General features: G+C 38.6%; 1 protein-coding gene across 2 annotated transcripts in view; it reads left to right on the top strand.

Annotated features, from left to right (window-relative positions):
- The first annotated feature begins 19,706 nt into the window (after positions 1-19,706).
- PPP1R1C (protein phosphatase 1 regulatory inhibitor subunit 1C) overlaps positions 19,707-20,773 on the top strand; it is a 129,243-nt gene continuing 128,176 nt past the window's right edge. Inside the window, exon 1 of one of the 2 annotated variants that reach the window (XM_027126588.1) lies at positions 19,707-20,064. In XM_027126588.1, coding sequence (XP_026982389.1) covers positions 19,984-20,064 — 81 coding nt within the window. In that variant the 5' untranslated portion in view covers positions 19,707-19,983. The remainder of the gene's footprint in view (positions 20,065-20,773) is intronic. The other variant, XM_027126579.1, reaches the window with a different exon arrangement.

The following is a 20,773-nucleotide window of genomic DNA, read 5'->3' as shown; positions in this document are numbered from 1 at the left end:
CCTGGCGCTTCCTGCTCCATGCAGGTACAGCCAAAGGGGTTCCAGTAACCAAAGGAGAGTCCTCTGAAAATTGCAGCTGTGAGCTGGCAAAAGTACCACATATAGAAGCCAACAGGGCTCCATAAGACTATCGAAGGACATGTGGGTGGAGTACCATCTGTGTCCACTGCAATGACATAAACTTGCGAGGGCGCATGGTGGGTGACCGATGTCTATGCAGCCAGGCCTTGGGCAGGCTCGTAGCCTTCTTCCCAGGGGTAATCACAAACCACAACAAGATATGGAATAATACAAGCACCCTAGAAGTACTCCTTGTGCCTCCTCCCAGTCAATAGATCCTTTAAGAAGATAACTTGTTCCCTGATTATAGTTTTGTTTGCTTTTTAGCCTTATATAAATGAACTGTACAGTATGTATTCTTGTGTGTCAGACTTTTGTATTCAACTTACTGTGAGATTCATCCATGTCGTAGCATCTAATGGCAGTTCATTCTTTTTCATTGCTCTGGAGTATTCCATCATACGGCTGTTTCACAATTTATTTTGGCGCTGATGGGCAATTGGATTGTTTCCAGTTTGGGGCTATTATAAGCAATGCTATTATAAATTTCTGGTAAGTGTATTTTGAGGCCCAAATAGCTGCATTTCTGGGAGGTATGTTGGATAGATACCTGAGAGTAGAGTTGATTGCATAGACTATGCATATATTATGCTTTTGTAGATACTGCCATATATATAGTTTCCCAAAGTGATTATGTCATTTTACTTCGCACCAGCTGTGTATGAGAATGTCAGTTGCTCTACCTCCTGAAAAATTTTTACTTGGTAGTCTCAGTCTGTAATTTTTAGCCATTCTGGGTGTGTTGGTTGTTTTTTAAATGGTCATTAAATTGAAAATTCACAATTAAAAATTTTGCAGAAACTTTCCTTGAATCCAGTAACCGCATTTTGAGAAATGCTGATATTGGTGAGTTAACTACTCTTCCCACACATAAAATAAATGCTAAATATTACTATTTATTTATTCAACTGATAAACTTGTTTTTTACATTTTTAAGTCATCTGTATCTGAATCAACAAGATTTCTCTTATATTGCCCATTCCTATATCTGTTTGAATTTGCTCTATATAGAGCAAATTTAATGCTATCAACTGAACCCACATCTTTTACAAAAAATATTTTATGTTGGCTAGTCTTCAACCTAGAATTTTCTAGCTCCAATTTAAGATAGAGGCACCTGGTAGAAGTATGTGGAGATATTTTGACATCTGTGTGAATGTAAAGAATTAGAAATGAGTTATTTTAGTGTCAAATGGGGGAAAAGAAACACATTATCAGTGAAGATGTATGAGGCTATAAAAAAAGTTATATTTTTCTGTAGGCTGAAACCTGATAGCGAGCAGGAGGGAGGTGGCTGTTTGACTCTGGACTATAATTTGAGAAGGCTCTGAGCAGTGCCCTTCCTCAAATATCAGTGTCACTATGTATCATTTTACTAGTATGACTTTATCTTTTTAAATGTTTAACAGTAGCCAATTAATTGCTTTAATTTAGGTAATCATGTTATAGAATCAGAGGCCATTGTATGTGGCGCCCCTAACCCCCACGTTGTTCAACCATATGATCTGTATGTTAGCCTTTCTCCTTACAACTGAAAAACAAATCTTGAAAAATAAAAAGATAATGCTTTTTATTAAGTGCTGCCTCAAAAAATTGTATAGAATTCTATAAAGCATCTTACCTCAGTCCTTATCAGCCAATACTTTCCTTATCAGAGATTTGTAGAATCAGCCAGAGTAAATCATTGGGAAATTGGTGGTTGAAAGAGAGAGAACCAAGGATAACAGTGGAGAATTGTTTGAAGGGAAAAGAGCGCTGCTCATAAACCACACAAAAAAGAATAATTAAAAGAATAATTTCCTCACTATTTTACCAAAGTCTGGTCCTACTCATTTTAGGATGAGTGCAAACCATATGGCTTCTATCTGTAGGATGCTGTGAGAAGATCAGTGGTCTGGTAAGGTCTATTGATTTCCAATACCTAATTCAGGGAACCACAAAGTGATTAAACAGGAAAAGCATCTTGAGCATCTTGTAGCCATGTTCTCTCTCCCAAATGGAAGAACTGGGGCTTAGAAAAGGCTCAAGAACAACCTCACTATCACACAAAAAATTTCCATCTCTCTCTCCTCACCAGTTTCTCTAGGTTTTTTTCCCACTAACAGAACAGTCAGAATTCTCTCTTCCATATAAGCCTTTCTGTTTTTCAATTTCTGTGCCCTTGTTCACGCAGTCTGCCCACTTACAGACGACTGGGCTCACAATGGGGACTGCCAAGGTCACTTTCTAGTGGGGAGATTTATGTAAACAGAGAACAATTACTCTAGTGTACAATCAATATATTCATGAAAAGTATGAACCTAGCTCTAGCTCCCCGTCTGTGCTTTCTGGAATTGCAGGAATTCTATTGAAATACATAGAAATGATTATCTATCTATTATAATAGATAATAAATCCATTGTACACCCTAAGTAAAAAAGATGAATTCACAGACCAGCAATTTTGAGGGATTTTTTTGATGGTAAGGAGCAGATAGGATGATTTTGCTGGAGACATCAGAAAAGAGAGAGCTGTAATGTAAGGGCTGTTGCTGGAGAAGGCAGGCTCTACATTGTCTTAGCATTTCCTGAAGAAGCTCGGAGAACCACTGTGCTCAGACTGAACAAATCAAAGAGAGGGAGGGACCCCTAGGAGCAGGCAGGGCAATTGATTAAAGACCTCATTTGGACAGCCTGGGACAGCTGGCCTGCTCCTCGCTCCCATCCTCCACCCTCTGTACAAAAGCAGCAGCAGTATCTGCCCCAGGATGAAGCCTGGAAGACTGTTTCATATACCGAGTGAGTTACCTCCCTAGGGGAGTCCCTTGTTTGAAGGATGGGGATAAAGATGAAGGGAAGCAGAGCCTGAGCTAACTTGGAACTTCCAAATCCACAGCAAAGAGGGAGAAGGAAGGAGAACCACTGATTCCTTTCATCCACAGGACAAATTTGGGGGTGGCGCACTCTGAAATGGGAGTTCTGACACAGGATACTCCCAGAGTGGGCAGTGGGCCAGATAACATACAAAAACCAGCAGAGCTGGGGAGCCCCCAGACCCTAAATAAAAGTTATTTGTATACCTTGCAAATTTTCCCAGCCTGACCCTCCTCCCAAACATCTAAGACATCTTCTATATTCAGAATTTAACATAAAACAATAAAAGAGGTTCTCATTTGATCTGATGAAATACACTCTAACAATCCTGTTTGATAAAGATGCTCAACTATAAATATAAATAGCAACCCCAAAGTACAAACTAATTGAAGAAACTTAACCATGAAAGTGAGTCATTCAAAATGTTGAAAGGATTCAAAATGTTGAAAGGATCCAAAAAGTTTCTGAGTAGCATGAATAGAAAAACACTACCCACATTTAGACACACCCTAATGTAACCTTAGGATGCCAAACATACACATAATATCCTAAGAGTTTCTCAAGAGAAAAAATCAGACAGCCTATGAGAGAGTTCTCTCCCGATTAAAATCAGTAACACTGGATACAAGTCGACAATGGAGAAATATTATCAGAGTTCTGAAAGAAAAAAAAAAAATTAAACTGGAGTTCCTTACCCAGCCAAACTCACTCCTGTGGGAGGGCAAAATAAACATTTGCATTTTTAGATATGCAAAGACTTACAAAGTTTACTACCTATAAATCATTTCTAAAAAATTACCAAAGAACACAGTTCAGCAAACGGAATGAATCCAAGATGAAGTGGGATATAAGAACAATGGTGGCGAAATAAAGCAGTAAAATGAAATAACATGTCATAATACAATGCGAAGGGAAAAATCCCCGAGATTAAGACAAAAGATTGTTTCACCATGTCAGGTGAGTAAAGTCTGGGGAAAGGGACACAGTGTCCTGTTTGGGGGCAGATACAGACAATGAATATTATTCATCTATGACAGTAATTATTAGTATAATTAGTTTGTAATAGGGCAGAAAACAATGTCTGAACAAAACCTCTGAAAGCCCAGAGGATTCTGAGAAGATATTTCAGAGGAGGGGGCATCTGAACTCAGTCCTAAAGGAAGAGGTATTTGCCAAGTAACAAAGGTGGGGTAAAAGGACATTCTGAGCAAGTGTCCTCATGTACAAAGGGTACAGTGTTGTGCAAGGGATTGGGTTATTCAAGATAGAAGAAGAAGTTCAGTGGTGCTGGAGGGTGTGTGGCCTGAGATGTGCTTGGAAAATAAGATTTTTAAATTTCTTTCTTCTCTAAAGGGCCAGGTGATGATCTAAGCTGACTTCCTTATCATACTTTCTTCACTAACTATTACATCTTGCTCCATGACTCATCATTTGCACTGGAAAATAAGGCTTAGCACATGACAACCTGCTGAAATTTCATTCTTTCTGAATTAAGAATGATCTCTTTGCTTTCAAAATCATTGTGCATATCTTACACAAGCAGTGTGATGAGTCATATACTTTTAAAACTAGGTGTCTAGGGAATCATAAAAAAAAGGTTTATAATATTTTAAACTCTCAAGAAACACATACTATGGGACAGTACTGATGATCCCCATAACAGGTTGCTGTGAAATAAATGTGATCAATAGGCAACTCTGACTTACAGACCAGACCAGAGTCACTACAGACCAACATGACCAAGAAACTATGGCAAACACCCTGAGAAATTCAATACAGGTTTCATGTTCTTACAAAGAGGTTTGCTTTTACTGGAAATGACTCATCTTGATCAGTAAATTATTCTAGTTTTTAATGTTCCATTATTTAAGATTATTTGTGGATATGAATAAGCCTAAGTTGCACATAGAAACTTGGGCAAACACTCAAGAATGGATCACATTCCTTTTTAGAGTCTACTTAGAACCAGAAGATTGCTAATTGCAACAACATGAAGCTGAAAGTTGCAGTCGTCTCATAAAGAACCTATTTTTGTGTAAATGGAAGTTGGAACAAAAAGAACATATACAAAATACCAAATATGTAAATGCATTTTACATAGTAAGTGTGCAGGTGAGCAGAAAAAGTAGTTAAAGAAGAGCATTTGTCAAGTTTTATAATGATGATAAAAAAGGCAAAATGACAAGTGTTAAAAGTGCCAGTTTAAACTAATCATTTCTTGAGGTATATGTCAGAAGAAAAGGGGTTTTTGGCAAAGCAGATCTTTTTCTGACATTGAGAGTACAGAAAGTTAACTGGCTTCCTTCTAGAGATGTTCTAATCAAATATATTTCTTGAAAAATTAAAAATACACTCAATATGAATATAGTATTCATTAATACCATAGCCTCACTGACATCTATATTGTATAAAACTTACAAATCACATGCATACTTCATTTAAAATCATACCCCGTTTTCTTTAAAAAAGATTTTGAGAAGCTTGTCAAATCAATTACTATGAACACCAGCTTTCTGTTTCTGGGGATTGATGAATCAGTTTGTGTCTTATGTAGACATTTGCCTCCGGTCTTCCCTGTATCTTGCCTTCTAAGCAATCTCCTAAATATCCAAGAGATTGGATTTGTGTGGGAAAGGGCTAATATTAGACAATCCAAGGTTGTCTAATATTAATTAAAATAACATACGTACCATTACACTCTGAGAATATTTCATACTTGATATAACTCAGCGGTACACAGGTTTACCCCACTACCTGAAGGATCGCTTTTATACCACTCTGCTTTTCTTCAAGACCTACATTATTAGTATTATACATGTTTTCGATAACCAAAAGAAATCCAAAGAGGATTTTCGCTTCTACGAAAATAGGCGAAAAGCGAAATCAGAGTTCAACGTTTGTTTTGCAGAGTACCATCACAGCAGCAGCGCGCACCCTGAGCAGAGAATGACACCAAGCTCCTTCCCTAGGAACTACACTCAGCATCTCAGCATCAAGCCTCCATGGCTTTGAACTGTGTTTGAGCATCTGTGTTTTATCTCGATTTATTTTGTGCATCCCTTAGCAAAATGTGTCCTAAGATATCACAAAAGCCTAAGAGAGCTCATAGGGGTGTTACGCTTATCATAAAAATGGATGTAATTAAGCACGTCAATCGTAGTGCATGAAATAAAATTTTTTATGCATTATTTGGTATGATTTAATAGGTTATTTTGGGTGTCTGGGAATGCTAAAAAATGTTCTTATATAAATTGATGGTAATTGCTTCTTTACTTTAGATCATTTCAGCTTATGAAGACTTTCATAGGAACACTCTACTTTCCAATAGTGGGGAAAACAAGTATACATTTCAAATTGGATTACTCTGAGAATCTTTGCAGGTACAAATGAGTTGAGCAGAAGATGTTATTAAAACATTTCCCAGAACAACCAAACATTAAATGAAAAATCTTATCTGCTTTTCTACATCATCACAGAAGTTAGGTGGAAAAAAAAAACTTCTGTTTTTGTCACAAATTGTAATTGGAAAAGACTGTGGTCATAAAGATTTTCTGTCCACTCTGAGATGGGATTCTTGTATAAAGATTTGCCGTCCACTCTGAGATGGGATTCTTCTAGAATTAAGATAAACCAGAAACATCTCAATCACAACCTTACACACAGGGTGGCCCTTCCTGGAATTTCTCTGGGGAACTCATATTTTCTGTTTGTGCCCCAGGGTTGTAAGAAACTATTTGAGACAGTACAAGCATGAAGGAGTGAGGGGGAGATAGACCAAAGCACCAACAGAAGGTCAGTGTTGGGTTGGAAGAAGCCCCTAATCTAAGAACAATGAATCAGAATTCTCATTGGTCCCCAGGGGTCAGAATTAAGGCGGTGGCAGCAGCTGGCTGGGATCTACCTGGTAATCTTCCACTAGCTATGCCTGAGTACCCTTTAAAAGGTTACACGTGTTTTAAAGTAAAGTGCTTCATTGTAATAGGAGTGTAGTCTTTTCCTGTCTTCTTCGATCATTTAAAATAGTCTCTCAATAAGGTAGTACACAAAATCCTTTTCCTGATATCTGTAATACGGATGAAAGGGTTTAGGAGTCTACCAAAATTTTGATGACTATAAAACTGTGTCTGACATCAATTATATAACATCACAAGTCACCGATCTTAGGTGACTCACCAAACCCTGCTTCGAAAAATTCTGTGTCTAAAATCTTGCAACTATCTGGCATTTGATGACAGATTTTAAAGAATTAAACTACAGTTGGGCTATTAGCTGGAGAGTTATTTGTTGCCTATTTTGTTTTCTTCAAAATGTGTTGTCTATTCAAGTTTCTTTTTTGAAAAACATCTAAAAAAGTAAGACTGGAAAGGACTTGGAAAGAACTTGTTCCTTCAAGTCTTATCTCATTGACAAGTATTACCATAACCTACTTCATACTTTGCCTGATCACATTTTGTAGTACTTAATACCATTTATATTTTGAACGTTTCTTCTGAGTAAAAGACGTGAGGTTCCTTAAAGTTTAAGGAGCTTCATTTACTGCCCTGTTAATTCCCTCTTTCTCTCACCTTCCTTTCATGCTGTTTTAATTATGTAACTGTAAAAGTAAGGCTATATTCCATTTGTCATCCATGGCTTAGAGAATGAATAAGGCTACCAAGAAAATAATAGCTATTTTTCAAGGAAATTCCAAGAAAACAAAGATTCTCCTGATTTTTTCCGATTATTATTGTAGCGCCTATGCATTATATTGCATATATCAGCAAGTATATTGAAAGGCCCTTTGTGTACCTGCAGTCTTTCCTGTAATATTGTTGTTATAGGTAAATATAAGAGTGTTATGTAATTTTTTTTGCATTTAATAGGTGAGGTAAATTCAATATTTTTATGAAAATAATGATCTCATCCAAAGAAGACTCCTTAATTAAAAGATAAAACATGTTTTTTAAAAAACTATTCTATTTCAATCTCTCTAATTTAAGGGAGAGTGAAAACAATCTTTTTATGTGTGAAAATTAAGAACTTTTACAGAAAGTATTACTTAAAAAATTCTCTTTGTTATTCTGGAAGCTACTTTTTTATTATAAACTGAATACCTGCCTGTTGTATAAAATAGAAAAACGTAAAGAGTGAAGATGTGACATATAATCCTACCTCCCAGAGATAATCCCTAGCAACAACTCAGAACAGATTCTTCCAAACATTTTTCTCACATCACGTACAAAAATATAAACGTCGACCAGAGCGCTTACATGTATCCTCCCTGTGGCTTTGGTTTCTTCACAGTGTGGTGGCTGGTGTCTAGGTGGAAGCATTCCCAGATGGAGGCACAAGACAGTAAGTGTCGCAAGAGAACTAAGCAGAATTAGTACAGCCTTTTATGATCTCGACTGTGCAGTCATGTATCATCATGTCCTCTGTATTCTATTGGTTACAGACTCCAGACTGTAAGAAATAACGTTTTTTGTTTATAAGACACCCAGTCTCTGGTATTTTGTTAGAGCAGCCTGAATGGACTAAGGCAAGTGACAATTTTAAAAATGACTGTTGGTACTCATCAGACAAAAACTTTAAAACAGTTATAAGTACTGTGTATTTATGGAATTTGCAGCCAATTAAGACAGCAAGAAATATCAATAGCTTCAGATGGCATCTCTGTATATCACAGAGTACAACAACTGTTGTTTATATGAATGCTAAAAAGTAAGGAAAAAGGACAACTTATGTTTGATATACACTCCTTTAAAAGGCATGAAAATATGGAATACATTTTTAAGTGCCCCTTAAAATATTCAAATAAAAGCAAGGTGTAGTGCTTAAAAGCATGAGCTATAGACCAGGGAAAATTCAAGTATATTGCAACACCTTGTTTCCTGACAATATGACAGATGAAGCCTAAGTGGAGTTATTTGGAAGCTACTAGATCCCCAACATCTTGCTTGTTCTGTTTATATTAAGATAGGATACAAAAGGATTTGCTGTCTAGGAGGGGAGGCCAAAGGAACACAAAGGAAATTTGTAGAGAATAACATAAAACTACATGTAATTAAATACCAGGAGAGGAAAAAAGGGAGTGATTCCTCCTGTCTGGAGAATTTGAGGGTGCCTTTTTAAGGAGGTGGAGTTGGAGTATGAATCAATTTGGATAAAAGGAGAGCTTCCCAGGAAGGCAGAGGAGGCCACAGAAAGGCTAGCTGTGGGGTAAAGTGTAGCCAAATGGGGGTCTTGAGGAGCTGTGGAAAATAGGGTCAGACAGATATTATAGAGTAAAATTAGGAAGGCCTAATGGCCTATTGTCCTGATGTTTTACCTTCTCTACTCATAGTATCACTTATCTTGAAGAGAAACTGTAATTATCGCTTATTCTAGAAAGCTTTTTAAATCTTTAATGACAGCACCCATTATATTAAGAAAAAGGAAAGCTGCCTTCTTTCAAGTCAGCTTGGTGACATCACATCGAACTCTAGATTCTCAATTCTATGTTGATTTATAATTTGAAATATAAGATCATGATTATTTGTACCCTGTAATCATGCTATCTCTTTTCCTTTTATTCATACGTCATGTCATCTGAAGGTCTTTCACCATGGGACTCTTGCGGTTAGAACATCTAACCACTGTAGAGATTCTGGTGCCTTGCATGGACTTCTCTCTGGGCCCTTATATGATAGTAGCCATCGTGATTAAAGCCCAGGCTTGATGCAAAATTGCCTGCATTTGAATGCCGGCTCTGCCACATGTTACCTGGATGACGCTGGGCAAATTACCTAAATTCTCTGATTCTCAGTTTCTTCATTTCAAATTAAGGATGGCAGTAGTACCTACCTCAAAGGGTTGTTATGAATACTGTATTCAATAAGTTAATGCAGATAAAGCACTTAGAATTGTGCCTGGCACATAGTGTCATGTAAGGGTTAATTATTACGATTATCTCTAACAGGGAGAAAAAATATATACCTAATATTTACCATAATTATACTCCCCATTTAAAAATGTTTAGATTATTTCAAATTCAAGTTACATTCTAAGCGATTCTCAGAATAACAATTTAGCTTTAAAAGAACCTCAGATGCCTTTAACACAATCTCTCCTCCAATGCCATAGCAAAAGGCCTGGCATGGAGTAGGTTGTAGTATCTTCTCAACAAACACTTGCTGTGTGAATGAGTGGCACTGAAAATGCTAAACAGTTAAAAGACAGACCGGTAGTTATTGCACTAAGTAGAGGTATTCTGGGTGCTTTGGGAACACAGAAGAGGTGGCTCTAAACCCAACGTGGGTGGGAGGAGATCTATGAAAGCTACCCAGAGGCAGTGATACTCAGCTGAGGCCTGAAGTATGCACAGGAGCTGGCCTGATGAAGAAAAGGTCTAGACAGTCAATACTATTTATGACATTATTTCTCACCAAACTATTCAAAACAGAGAATTAGTTAATAAGAATCATTTTATTGATGTTTATACCATAATGCATATGTGGTATTTCACTTTGTCACCTATTGTTCTAACTGGTCTCCAATTATTCTAAATAGGTAGAGATTCCTTATAAGGCAGATTAAAATTGTATTTTCAGCCTTTTGAAAAACCTAGGAATCTTTTACTTAGTGGTTATGATGTGCTGGCCTTGTAATGAGCTCTTTTAAAAAATTCATTTTAAATAAATTTATTTTAATTCATCTAAACTTCACAAGAAGGAAATTCTCTTACTGCCCACCTTGATAAACTAAGTAGCAGAGCCAGGATTTGAACTCAAGGCTTTAAAGTGCATGCTCTTAATTACTACACTAAATGAAGTTTTGGATTAATTGCTCACTAGAAGTGATCTTGTTTTCCTTACATGTAATTTGAAGAAATATTTAGAGAAATAACTCCTTTAATGATATCAATTCAGATTTTCATTCTGAGAACTTTTGTAAACTGTTACACACAGTGTAATTTATGTTTCCTTTTGACACTACAAAGATGAACCCATCACAAGATTTCTTTCTAGTCAGCACTGTTCTCCAACTGAAAGTGCTTTCACAGCCACATTTTCATTTGCTTTTTCCCCAGAGGGTATAGAAAACTATTTGAATAATGCATATTACTTTCTATACTCTTTCAACAGAACGTTGCATACTTAAATCATTAAAATGGAGTCTTGGGTATGGACTCAAAATTAAAAAAAATAAAATAAAGAAAACTTTATTTGTAAATACCTGGAACAGTAGTCAATGTCTAAATGTATTAGCTAAATCCAAAAATATATTAAAAAGTCTAAGAGGGGGAAGATGGCGGAAGAGTAAGACGCGGAAATCACCTTCCTCCCCACAGATACATCAGAAATACATCTACACGTGGAACAACTCCTACAGAACACCTACTGCACGCTGACAGAAGACCTCAGACCTCCCAAAAGGCAAGAAACTCCCCACATACCTGGGTAGGGCCAAAGAAAAAAGAATAAACAGAGACAAAAGGATAGCGACGGGACCTGCACCAGTGGGAGGGAGCTGTGAAGGAGGAAAGGTTCCAACACACTAGGAAGCCCCTTCGCGGGCGGAGACTGTGGGTGGCGGAGGGGGAAAGCTTCGAAGCCGCAGAGGAGAGCGCAGCCACAGGGGTGCGGGGGCAAAGCGGAGAGATTCTCGCACAGAGGATCAGGGCCGACCGGCACTCACCAGCCCGAGAGGCTTGTCTGCTCACCCGCTGGGGCAGGCAGGGGCTGGGAGCTGAGGCTCGGGGCGTCGGTGGCTGGAGCACAGGGAGAGGACTGGGGTTGGTGGCGTGAACACAGCCTGCAGGGGGTTAGTGCGCCACGGCTAGCCGGGAGGGAGTCCGGGGAAAAGGTCTGGAGCTGCCGAAGAGGCAAGAGACTTTTTCTTCCCTCTTTGTTTCCTGGTGCGCGAGGAGAGGGAATTAAGAACGCTGCTTAAAGGAGCTCCAGAGACGGGCACGAGCCGCGGTTAACAGCGCGGACCCCAGAGACGGGCATGGGACGCTAAGGCTGCTGCTGCCGCCACCAAGAAGCCTGTGTGCGAGCACAGGTCACTATCCACACCTACCTTCCATGGATCCTGTGCAGACCGCCACTGCCAGAGTCCCGTGATCCAGGGACAACTTCCCTGGGAGAACACATGGCGCGCCTCAGGCTGGTGTAATGTCACGCTGGCCTCTGCCGCCGCAGGCTCGCCCCGCACTTCGTACCTCTCCCTCCCCCAGTCTGAGTGAGCCAGAGCCCCCGAATCAGCGGCTCCTTTAACCCCGTCCTGTCTGAGCAAAGAACAGATGCCCTCCAGCGACCTACACGCAGAGGCGGGGCCAAATCCAAAGCTGAACCCCGGGAGCTGTGTGAACAGAGAAAGGGAAATCTCTCCCAGCAGCCTCAGAAGCAGTGGATTAAAGCTCCACAATCAACTTGATGTACCCTGCATCTGTGGAATACATGAATAGACAACGAATCAACCCAAATTGAGGAGGTGGACTTTCAGAGCAAGATTTATGATTTTTTCCCCTTTTCCTCTTTTTGTGAGTGTGTATGTGTATGCTTCTGTGTGAGATTTTGTCTGTATAGCTTTGCTTCTACCATTTGTCTTAGGGTTCTATCCGTCAGTTTTTTTTTTTTTTTACTTAAAAAAATTTTTTTCTTAATATTTTTTATTTTAATAACTTTATTTTATCTTACTTTATTTTTTTCCCCTTTCTTTCTTTCTACTTTTTCTCCCTTTTATTCTGAGCCGTGTGGATGAAAGGCTCTTGGTGCTGCAGCCAGGAGTCAGTGCTCTGCCTCTGAGGTGGGAGAGCCAACTTCAGGACACTGGTCCACAAGAGACCTCCCAGCTCCACGTAATATCAAATGGCGAAAATCTCCCAGAGATCTCCATCTCACCACCAGCACCCAGCTTCACTCAACGACCAGCAAGCTACAGTGCTGGACACCCTATCCCAAACAACTAGCAAGACAGGAACACAACCCCACCCATTAGCAGAGAGGCTGCCTAAAATCATAATAAGTCCACAGACACCCCAAAACACACCACCAGACATACACCTGCCCACCAGAAAGACAAGATCCAGCCTCATCCACCAGAACACAGGCACTAGTCCCCTCCACCAGGAAGCCTACACAACCCACTGAGCCAACTTTAGCCACTGGGGACAGACACCAAAAACAACGGGAACTACGAACCTGCAGCCTGCAAAAAGGAGACCCCAAACACAGTAAGATAAGCAAAATGAGAAGACAGAAAAACACACAGCAGATGAAGGAGCAAGATAAAAACCCACCAGACCTAACAAATGAAGAGGAAATAGGCAGTCTACCTGAAAAAGAATTCAGAATAATGATAGTAAAGATGATCCAAAATCTTGGAAATAGACTAGAGAAAATGCAAGAAACATTTAACAAGGACCTAGAAGAACTAAAGAGGAAACAAGCAACGATGAACAACACAATAAATGGAATTAAAAATACTCTAGAAGGGTTCAATAGCAGAATAACTGAGGCAGAAGAATGGATAAGTGACCTGGAAGATAAAATAGTGAAAATAACTACTGCAGAGCAGAATAAAGAAAAAAGAATGAAAATAACTTAGGGCAGTCTCAGAGACCTCTGGGACAACATTAAATGCACCAACATTCGAATCATAGGGGTTCCAGAAGAAGAAGAGAAAAAGAAAGGGACTGAGAAAATACTTGAAGAGATTATAGTTGAAAACTTCCCTAATATGGGAAAGGAAATAGTTATTCAAGTCCAGGAAGCACAGAGAGTCCCATACAGGGTAAATCCAAGGTGAAACACGCCAAGACACATATTAATTAAACTGTCAAAAATTAAATACAAAGAAAACATATTAAAAGCAGCAAGGGAAAAACAACAAATAACACACAAGGGAATCCCCATAAGGTTAACAGCTGATCTTTCAGCAGAAAGTCTGCAAGACAGAAGGGACTGGCAGGACATATTTAAAGTGATGAAGGAGAAAAACCTACAACCAAGATTACTCTACCCAGCAAGGATCTCATTCAGATTTGATGGAGAAATTAAAACCTTTTCAGACAAGCAAAAGCTGAGAGAGTTCAGCACCACCAAACCAGCTTTACAACAAATGCTAAAGGATCTTCTCTAGGCAAGAAACACAAGAGAAGGAAAAGACCTACAATAACAAACCCAAAACAATTAAGAAAATGGGAATAGGAACATACATATCAAGAATTACCTTCAATGTAAATGGATTAAATGCTCCCACCAAAAGACACAGACTGGCTGAATGTATACAAAAACAAGACCCATATATATGCTACAAGAGACCCACTTTAGACCTAGAGACACATACAGACTGAAAGCGAGGGGATGGAAAAAGGTATTCCATGCAAATGGAAACCAAAAGAAAGCTGGAGTAGCAATTCTCATATCAGACAAAATAGACTTTAAAATAAAGACTATTAGAAGAGACAAAGAAGGACACTACATAATGATCAAGGGATCGATCCAAGAAGAAGATATAACAATTGTAAATATTTATGCACCCAACATAGGAGCACCTCCGTACATAAGGCAAATACTAACAGCCATAAAAGGGGAAATCGGGGATTCCCTGGTGGCGCAGTGGTTGAAAGTCCACCTGCTGATGCAGGGGATACGGGTTCGTGCCCTGGTCTGGGAAGATGCCACATGCCGTGGAGCGGTTGGGCCCATGAGCCATGGCCGCTGAGCCTGCACGTCCAGAGCCTGTGCTCTGCAACAGGAGAGGCCACAACAGTGAGAGGCCCCCATACCACAAAAAAAAGGGGAAATCGAGAGTAACACATTCATAGTAGTGGACTTTAACATCCCACTTTCACCAGTGGACAGATCATCCAAAATGAAAATAAATAAGGAAACACAGCTTTAAATGATACATTAAACAAGGTGGGCTTAATTGATATTTATAGGACATTCCATCCAAAAACAACAGAATACACTGTTTTCTCAAGTGCTCATGGAACATTCTCCAGGATGGATCATATCTTGGGTCACAAATGAAGCCTTGGTAAATTTAAGAAAATTAAAATTGTATCAAGTATCTTTTCTGACCACAACGCTATGAGACTACATATCAATTACAGGAAAAGATATGTAAAAAATACAAACACACGGAGGCTAAACAATACACTACTTAATAACGAAGTGATCACTGAAGAAACCAAAGAGGAAATCAAAAAATACCTAGAAACAAATGAAAATGGAGACACAACAACCCAAAACCTATGGGATGCAGCATAAGCAGTTCTAAGAGGGAAGTTTATAGCAATACAATCCTACCTTAAGAAACAGGAAACATCTCGAATAAACAACCTAACCTTGCACCTAAAGCAATTAGAAAAAGAAGAACAAAAAAACCCCAAAGTTAGCAGAAGGAAAGAAATCATAAAGATCAGATCAGAAATAAATGAAAAAGAAATGAAGGAAATGATAGCAAAGATCAATAAAACTAAAAGCTGGTTTTTGAGAAGATAAACGAAATTGATAAACCACTAGCCAGACTCATCAAGAAAAAAAGGGAGAAGACTCAAGTCAATAGAATTAGAAATGAAAAAGGAGAAGTAACAACTGACACTGCAGAAATACAGAAGATCTGAGAGATTACTACAAGCAACTCCATGCCAATAAAATGGAAAACCTGGAAGAAATGGACAAATTCTTAGAAATGCACAACCTGCCAAGACTGAATCAGGAAGAAACAGAAAATATGAACAGACCAATCACAAGCACTGAAATTGAAACTGTGATTAAAAATCTTCCAACAAACAAAAGCCCAGGACCAGATGGCTTCACAGGCGAATTCTATCCAACATTTAGAGAAGAGCTAACACCTATCCTTCTCAAACTCTTCCAAAATATAGCAGAGGGAGGAACACTCCCAAACTCATTCTACGAGGCCACCATCAACCTGATACCAACACCAGACAAGGATGTCACAAAGAAAGAAAACTACAGGCCAATATCACTGATGAACATAGATGCAAAAGTCCTCAACAAAATACTAGCAAACAGAATCCAACAGCACATTAAAAGTAGCATACACCATGATCAAGGGGGTTTATTCCAGGAATGCAAGGATTCTTCAATATACGCAAATCAATCAATGTGATACACCATATTAACAAATTGAAGGAGAAAAACCATATGGTCCTCTCAATAGATGCAGAGAAAGCTTTCGACAAAATTCAACACATTTATGATAAAAACCCTGCAGAAAGTAGGCATAGAGGGAACTTTCCTCAACATAATAAAGGCCATATATGACAAACCCACAACCAACATTGTCCTCAATGGTGAAAAACTGAAAGCATTTCCACTAAGATCAGGAACAAGACAAGGTTGCCCACTCTCACCACTCTTATTCAACATAGTTGTGGAAATTTTAGCCACAGCAATCAGAGAAGAAAAGGAAATAAAAGGAATCCAAATCAGAAAAGAAGAAGTAAAGCTGTCACCGTTTGCAGATGACATGATACTATACATAGAGAATCCTAAATATACTAGAGCTAATCAAAGAATTTGGTAAAGTAGCAGGACACAAAATTAATGCACAGAAATCTCTGGCATACCTATACACTATTGATGAAAAATCTGAAAGTGGATTCAAAAAAACACTCCCATTAACCATTGCAACAAAAAGATTAAAATATCTAGGAATAAACCTACCTAAGGAGACAAAAGACCTATATGCAGAAAATTATAAGACACTGATGAAAGAAATTAAAGATGATACAAATAGATGGAGAGATATACCGTGTTCTTATATTGGAAGAATCAACATTGTGAAAATGACTCTACTACCCAAAGCAATCTACAGATTCAATGCAATCCCTATTAAACTACCACTGGCATTTTTCACAGAACTAGAACAAAAAATTTCACAATTTGTGGAAACACAAAAGACCCCGAATAGCCAAAGCAATCTTGAGAACGAAAAACGGAGCTGGAGGAATCAGGCTCCCTGACTTCAGACTATACTACAAAGCTACAGTAATCAAGACAGTATGGTACTGGAACAAAAACAGAAATATAGATCAATGGAACAGCATAGAAAGCCCAGAGATAAACCCACGCACATATGTTCACCTTATCTTTGATAAAAGAGGCAGGAATGTACAGTGGAGAAAGGACAGCCTTTTCAGTAATTGGTGCTGGGAAAACTGGACAGGTACATGTAGAAATACGAGATTAGAACACTCCCTAACACCATGCACAAAAGTAAACTCATAATGGATTAAAGACCTAAATGTAAGGCCAGAAACTATCAAACTCTTAGAGGAAAACATAGGCAGAACACTCTATGACATAAATCACAACAAGATCCTTTTTGACCCACCTCCTAGAGAAATGGAAATAAAAACAAAAATAAACAAATGGGACCTAATGAAACTTCAAAGCTTTTGCACAGCAAAGGAAACCATAAACAAGACCAAAAGACAGCCCTCAGAATGGGAGAAAATATTTGCAAATGAAGCAACTGACAAGGGATTAATCTGCAAAATTTACAGGCAGCTCATGCAGCTCAATAACAAATAAACAACCCAATCCAAAAATGGGCAGAAGACCTAAATAGACATTTCTCCAAAGACGATATACAGAGTGCCAACAAACACATGAAAGAATGCTCAACATCATTAATCATTAAAGAAATGCAAATCAAAACTACAATGAGATATCATCTCACACCAGTCAGAATGGCCATCATCAGAAAATCTACAAACAAATGCTGGAGAGGGTGTGGAGAAAAGGGGACCCTCTTGCACTGTTGGTGGGAATGTAAAATGATACAGCCACTATGGAGAACAGTATGGAGACTCCTTAAAAAACTAAAAATAGAACTACCATACGACCCAGCAATCCCACTACTGGGTATATACCCTGAGGAAACCATAATTCAAAAAGAGTCATGTACCACAATGTTCATTGCAGCTCTATTTACAATAGCCAGAAGATGGAAACAACCTAAGTGTCCATCAACAGATGAATGGATAAAGAAGATGTGGCACATATATACAATGGAATAATACTCAGCCATAAAAAGAAAGGAAATTGAGTTATTTGTAGTGAGGTGGATGGACCTAGAGTCTGTCATACAGAATGAAGTAAGTCAGAAAGAGAAAGACAAATACCATATGCTAACACACAAAAATGGAATCTACGAAAGAAAAAAAATGTCATGAAGAACCTAGGGATAAGACAGGAATAAAGATGCAGACCTACTAGAGAATGGACTTGAGGATATGGGGAGGGGGAAGGGTAAGCTGGGACAAAGTGAGAGAGTGGCATGGACATATATACACTACCAAACGTAAAATAGATAGCTAGTGGGAAGCAGCCGCATAGCACAGGGAGATCAACTCAGTGCTATGTGACCACCTAGAGGGGTGGGATAGGGAGGGTGGGAGGGAGGGAGACTCAAGAGGGAAGAGATATGGGAACATATGTATATGTATAACTGATTCAGTTTGTTATAAAGCAGAAACTAACACACCATTGCAAAGCAATTATACTCCAATAAACATGTAAGAAAAATAAATAAAAAATTTGAAACATAAAAAAAAATACAGTTGCATAGTCTAGGCATTGAGTAAGGTTCTGCCCACACACACACATACAGGGGGAATGAATATGTAAAGAAAAAAATATATATATATATATATATAAGTCTAGCATTCATCAAACACTATCTTTCAAATAAAGAAGTAGAGAAGTTCCTTCTCCTATTAAAGCAGCTTCATTTTCAGCCTTCCTTTGCAAAAGGAGTTGAATGCATGAAGCCATCTGGCTGTGCTATTGCCTCTCCTTAGATATTAACAGATGTGAAGAGCAGGCCAGTGGCCCCCTCGACCTTCACCACTAGCCAATATAATCATCATCCTCTATCATTCTGCAGATTTCCCCTTTTACACTTTTTTCCCCTAAGACCTTTGGTTACATATATCCCCACTATTGGCAACAAATCACAATGCTGGATCCCATTAGGTTTCCACTAATGTCTTCTAGTCACTTCTGTATTCTTCCATATCAGAGGATATAACTGGCTCCACCAGGAAATAAAAGAGGTCATTGCAGCAGCCGTGACTTTCAAGCCATTTGCTAAATTTAGCTGTCCAATACTTTCCACTCTAATGAAAACTGTGGACTACAATTATAGAATGCTGGAACAGAACAGGAGCTTAAAGGTCACTAAGTCCAATCTCCTTGTTTGTCTGAGGAAAGTATGGCAGCCTAGATATAGCCTCTGATTTGTTTGAGGCCACAGAGCTTGTTAGTGGTAGGGATACAAGTTGAACTGAGATCTGCTCAGTCCTGAGAGCAATGTTGTCCTCACTCCACCACAGACGCTCTGCATTCCATGATCAGTCTTACCTAACCAGATCTCACAGCATAAATATAGCTGATATTATTGGTTGTGGCTTACCCTCCATGGCAATTCATCAATTTGGTAGCTGGATGTGAAATAACAAAGGTGTCTGACAGATAAGGTTCTCCAAGAGAAATGAAATGATCCTATACCCAAGCCCTGCCCCCAACTCTAAAAACTTACTGCTTTATGTTCATCAATAATGAATGGCCCATCCCTGCAATACTCAGAGGGAGCTTACATTGCACTTTTGAGCAGCCGGTTAGTAATGTACAGTGGATAGAGCCTTTCTTTCAAATCCCGGGGCAGCAGGTCCTTCAAGGCTAGCATTGCATTTTCAATTAGCTGCTGAGTGAATGCTTGGCATGTGTATATTAGTGAAGAGGCACACAATTAGCTTACAGTTCGTTTCTGCATTGTGCTGAGAGGATCTAAGGGATTGGCGGGGGAACAGGCAAGCCAGGCATCACTGTGGATGTTGAAGGGAGTTACTCAGACCTAGGCATCTTCACTTGCTTTCTCTAGAATTACAGCTATTTATTACGAAGCATTCTGTAGCGGGGTGGAGTGCGCCTGAGGAAACACATCCCAGACACCACCTGGCGTTAGTCTTTCTGAGCCCTTCACATCTCTAATTCTCATCATTGTCATGGAGCCCAACAGTCCCAAAAAGATACAATTTGCTGTGCCTTTATTCCAGAGTCAGATTGCACCTGAAGCAGCTGAACAGGTAAGTGCAACTGGGTGGGGACCAGCTCCTGTATGTAAGTAATACAGACGTATATTCTTGTTATTAATTGAAAGCTTCTCCACCTCTTGAATTTGCCTAACTTTGTGACTTCCCAGGACATATGAACGAGAAATAATTTCGTTTCCACATGAACTTGTATTTGAGTTGCATTGGGGGAACTACTGGCTAAAATGCAGCATTTCATGTGATACAAATTAGCACCCATTAAGGAAAAATGGTTATATTAGCAGTTTAGATTGGGATCCAAAAATCTGTTTGCTTTTGCTTATTAAAATAACAGGTTCAACATTTAGAGAAACTTCAATTTTTTTTTTCAAAATTAGCAAGCTTTTATTTTATTATTTATAATAAAATTATTTATTTATTATTATTCATTTAACAACGAAAGCATTAAATCTTGGAATAATTTCAGATTACAGGCTTAATGTTTCATTTTAATGTTTTCATTGTGTATCCAAAGCAGTAATTATATGTAATATATTATAGGATCGCAGGTATACGTATAATTTAAGAAACATTTTATTCAGGTATTAAAAATGGTATTTTAACACAACCTGGATTTTTCCCAAGTTTAATATGTCTATATATCTTTAGTTCTATCTCTCTCCCTCTCTCATGTGAGATTGGTTTACTGTATCACCTTTCATATTCAGATTACTTAGACTCTTGATTCAATGGAACCACTCAA

Source organism: Aethalodelphis obliquidens, unplaced genomic scaffold (genome assembly GCF_003676395.1).
Source record: "Aethalodelphis obliquidens isolate GAN/ISIS:26980383/991018 unplaced genomic scaffold, ASM367639v1 scaffold2, whole genome shotgun sequence".
Classification (NCBI taxonomy): Eukaryota; Metazoa; Chordata; class Mammalia; order Artiodactyla; family Delphinidae; genus Aethalodelphis; species Aethalodelphis obliquidens.
Note: the sequence above shows the minus strand (reverse complement) of the source record. Positions and strands in the feature narration are given on the sequence as shown.